At 46.8% G+C, this 4,586-nt stretch overlaps 1 protein-coding gene across 1 annotated transcript; it reads right to left on the bottom strand.

The window, feature by feature from the left end:
• On the bottom strand, positions 2,651-4,359 carry LOC8076919 (putative clathrin assembly protein At1g33340). The gene has a single exon (XM_002449229.2). It carries the CDS (start codon positions 4,152-4,154, stop codon positions 2,841-2,843), a length of 1,314 nt encoding a protein of 437 aa, XP_002449274.1. The 5' UTR covers positions 4,155-4,359; the 3' UTR covers positions 2,651-2,840.

The following is a 4,586-nucleotide window of genomic DNA, read 5'->3' as shown; positions in this document are numbered from 1 at the left end:
AGGGGCTGTTTGGTTTGCAGCCCTCACATGCCACGCCACATGTGTGGCCGCCATGCAACTTTTGTCAGCTATTTGGTTGAAGAGCCAACTTAGGTAGCCACAGTCATGGGCGGCGCCAGGGGTATGCCCCTGTATTCCATGGAATACCCATGATTTTTGTGACAAACACAAATATATGTATATATACACACATGTATAATCAACATATATGTTAGTTTGTTGAATGTTGAAAATATATAGCCCATAAGAGCAACTCCAATAATCTAGCTAAAATTAATTGTCAATTTCTATTGTTTAGCTATTTTGTCGAATAGAAAATTTCTAAAAAAAAGAAGAGATCTACAACAATCTTGTTATTTTACAAAGTCTTATAGTTAGCGTCTGTAATAAGCTATATATAGCCACCAAAAATCAAGAGAATGCCAACTTCCTATTTTACAAAATTAGAGCATCTCCAAGGGTTTTGCATTTAAGGTTTGCATTTGAGTAATTTGTCAAAAAACTTCAAAAGAGGTATCCAACGGTTTTGCATTTGGAGTTTGCAATTTGGGCAACTTGGCAAATGAGGGAGCAAACTTGGCAAAAATGCCAAGTTGTGGACGGCTTTGCAAACCCGATCGCGCGAGCAAAGTCACATGCGAGGAAAGCGCGCGCGCCTGGAGACCTCCTATTTTTATCCTTTGCTAAGTCTTAATGCCAACTCTCTTGAAGATGACCTTTCTTTATCCTTTGCATTTTGTTATGGGAGTTTGCAAACAACAACAAATGTCAAGTCAATTTGCCAAAGCCTTTGGAGATGCTCTTAGATAGCATATTAGTTGAAGTCTACTTTTTACTATATAAATTTTAAAATAGCATAAACAACAAGAATAGTTGAAATCTTGAAGTTGCTCTAAGCCTAGTAGAACAACTAGTAGCGGCAGCCAGCGGTCAGTGGTCTTTGTAGGCTTTCTTATATACGGCTCTCCCTCAACGCCTTTCTCATATACGGCCTTTCTCATATAACAATAAGGTGACACACAAAGATCCCACATCTATTTTTTATTTTTCAATGTAAGAATTGAAGGTTTCGTTTTCTTCTTTTTTCGTTGCGTTCTGATTTTTTTAAAGAAATGTTGCATTGTGTTCTTGTAACATAGATAAAGAATTTATATATACTTTGATTATTACCAGGGTGACACTAGACTCACTTTGCCTGATGCCTTGTTACTAGGATAAATAAATATTTTACCTAGCATATATTTTAAGAAATTATATGTACTACTTGAGCTGTGCACCAGGATCAATTTTGTATTAATTTTGTCTCTTATTACTATTGCACATATACATTGAAAATTTTTTATACATGGAATACCCAGCTGTAGAATCCTAGCTCCGCCATTGGCCACAGTTCATGTAGGGCTAAAACTCACCACATTTTGTGGCGGCCAATTTCCACGCCACAAGCTTTGGTGTCGCCGCAGTGCAAGACTAGGTTTAGGATATACTCCCTCCGTCCATTAGTCTCCTTCGTTTAAGGTCATCCGCAATGGTTATCAAATAGATAGCTAGAAAGAATTCTATTGGCTCTCAATAGCACTTTACAAATAGCTAGCGAGATGATGTATAAAAATAATAAAAAAGTAGCACTCTCATTGGCTATCGAGGAGAGAGATCAAATAGCTAGCAACTTCCTAATAGCTAGCGACTCATAAATTGCTAATCTAGCACAATCTTCTAGAAATAATTCTCTCACAATACTCTCCACAATAGCTAGTGACTTTCTAATAGCTAGCGACTTCTTAAGCTAGCTATTTGCAAATTACCATTGAGAGCCAATAACATTCTTCCTAGGATCAAATAGCTAGCGATTTGAACACCATTGCGGACGCCCTACGCCTTGTGTACGGAAACCAAGGAGCATGAGAATGACTCACGTCTTTTGAATGAATCATTGTGGTCCAATTAATCTAATTAATGTGCATGCCTGCATGCAACCAAGGAGCAGCCAAGATAGCCTAGGTCCTGCATGGAGACGTGTGCACGAACAGAAAGAATGGCCATAATTATAGCCGGTCACCTCAAGATTATGGAGATAACTAGAAAAAAATTTTGGTTAAACGATTGAGATAAATAGACGGAGGGAGTATATCCATACTAAACTGATTGCACATAAACCCTCTAATCATTTACCTCCTCTAATCATTTACCTGGGCCATGTGCTCTCCTAGTGCCCCTTAAAGCCACACATTATAATTGGGATCATATGTAGCATATATAGTTCCCAACCATATCTTGAGAGTTGATCAATATATAACATATCCACTTGTATTGCACAATTTAGCTATATACACATGTCAAATAAAAGAAGAAGAACAATGTATATAGTCACCCGATATAATAATGATGGCATAAAAAATCTTAACTTTAATTAGGAGTAAATAGGTAATTTTTCATTGATAAAAAATAGATATGCATCTAAATGACTAATTTGGTGACTGGTGCCTATAAGAGAACTCAGACAATGGTGATAGCAGTGTACAGTACACCGAGACCACACATATGCCAGCTGGTAATGATGGGAATGCAGAGAGCACAAAAACAAAGGTACATGGAAGTGACAGTATGAGCAGCTAGCCATAAAGTTTATAGAGAACAAGATGGAGGCAAGGAAGACAAAGAAGAATTACTTGCTTATTCTCAGCTGAATGAAGACACGCACAAATCCTTCAAAACAAATAATTAACCTTGCACACAAGAAGAATATCAAGAAGAGAGAGAGGAGCTAGACCGCTCAATCCGGAGCACCCAAAATTAACACACTTGGAATTTACTTGCAAGAACTCCTAAAAGCTAGCTAGCTAGCTTGGCTGCACGGCTTTCAAGGAGTGGTCATCAGCAGCAGTGATCAGCTTCTGGTCCTCGTCGTCGAACTCGACCCACACCGTGCTGATCGTCGTCTCCATCTTGTGCGCAAACGGCGAGCCATCATCACCACCGTCGATTGCCTTCGCCTCTGCTCCAGCTTTGGCCTCGACCTTCTCTTCCTGCAGGCAGCCATCTTCTTCTTCCGGGATCGGGACCATCGTCGTCACCGCCACCGGTGGTTCCATCTCCATGGCAAAGGCCTGCGCTGGCGTGACGACCCTGACGAGAGGGTACTCGAGGCTCTTGCTGCTCGCGCTGCTCCTCTTGCACTTGTGGTAGAACTCCTTGAGCTCCGGCGTCTGCGCGCACGCCTTCTTCAGTATCTCGTGAGCGGTGACCCTGGAAGGCTTGCTCAGCCCGGCGAGGCTCCTCGACAGCAGCAGCATGACGTCGACGCCTTCCGCGAAGGCGTCGTAGACCTTGAAGCTCTCACGGAGCACAATGCCGAAGGCCGACCGCGCGGCGGCGCTGGCGCTCGTGTTGTTGTCCGGCAGCAGCTGGATCGCGAGGTCGAGCAGCCTCTGGCACATGGCGAGCTTGAAGAGGAGCGTCTCGGCGCTGGCGTCGTTGGAGGAGGTGGAGGAGGAAGAGGAGGAGGAGGAGGAGGAGGAGAGCGGGCGCTTGCCGGCGTCGTGGTCAGGCGGCGGTGGCGTCGGCTTCCGTGCAGGCTCCAGGTTTCCGGCCTGGTTGATCACCCACTGCATGCGCTCCTCCAGGTAGGCGGAGTAGCCGTGGACGAAGGCGCACGCTCCGCTGGCGACGACCGCCGCGCCGCCGGCGCTGGCGTAGTGGACGACGCCGGCAGCGGCGGAGAGGGGCGAGCAGCTGCACCGTGGCGCGTCGACGCGGAGCTCGCGGGCGGCCCAGAGCCCGCGGAAGTCCTGCTCGAAGTACCGGTCGCCGGCGCGGAGGAGGCGGTGGACGAGGAGCAGGGACCGGAGCGCGGCGGCCGGGGCGCGCGCGGCCTCGAGGCGCGCAGTGATGCGGCGGGAGAGGAAGGTGATAGCCCCCGGCGCGTTGGAGACGAGGAAGAGGATCTCGTGGACGTGCCGGTCGTCGTTGCCCCCTCCGCCGCCGCCGCTGCTGCCGGTGCACCGCTCGATGGCCGCCTCGATGTCAGCGAGGAGCGCTCGGTCAGGGACGGCGGCCGCAGACGACGAGGAGGACTTGGTGGTGGTGGACGTGGCGCTGGCGTGGTCCATGAGTGAGCCTATTGCTGCCCAAATCTTGCCCTTGAACACCTTCATGTCTTATATGACCTCATGAGGAGTCATGAGAGAGTGGAGAGGGGGAGAAGAAGAGAGATGGGGTGCATGAGAGTTATAGCACACTCCCTCCTCTTGTGTGCAATTGTGCATGCACTAATCCACTTGTAAGTGGGCCTAGCTAGAGAGAGAGTAGTAGAGAGAGAAAGAACTATATCTATGTATGTTGTGCATGACCATGGTCACAAGGAATTCTTTCTTAAGATAATGAATGAAGGCTCTGCATTAACAAGTCGACTGTTAGCCTTATGACTTGTGGAAAAGGTGGTAGCATAGCATGCAAAGATCCCACTATCTGAGGGAGAGAGAGAGAGCATGCGAGAAAATATATTCGGAGGTCAACTCTTGGGTGGGGGAATCAAATGCCTTTGGAATGAGGTGCCTCATGCATCAAAGGCTTCTTCCATTGGCATA

This window comes from Sorghum bicolor, chromosome 5 (assembly GCF_000003195.3).
Source record: "Sorghum bicolor cultivar BTx623 chromosome 5, Sorghum_bicolor_NCBIv3, whole genome shotgun sequence".
NCBI classification, from domain to species: Eukaryota; Viridiplantae; Streptophyta; class Magnoliopsida; order Poales; family Poaceae; genus Sorghum; species Sorghum bicolor.
The sequence above is the reverse complement of the archived record's forward strand: the minus strand, read 5'-3'. Positions and strand labels throughout refer to the sequence as shown.

What these genes read in the sequence shown, in the direction of transcription:
- LOC8076919 (XM_002449229.2), bottom strand. Translation starts at nt 4,154, where the DNA reads ATGAAGGTGTTCAAGGGCAAGATTTGGGCAGCAATAGGCTCACTCATG.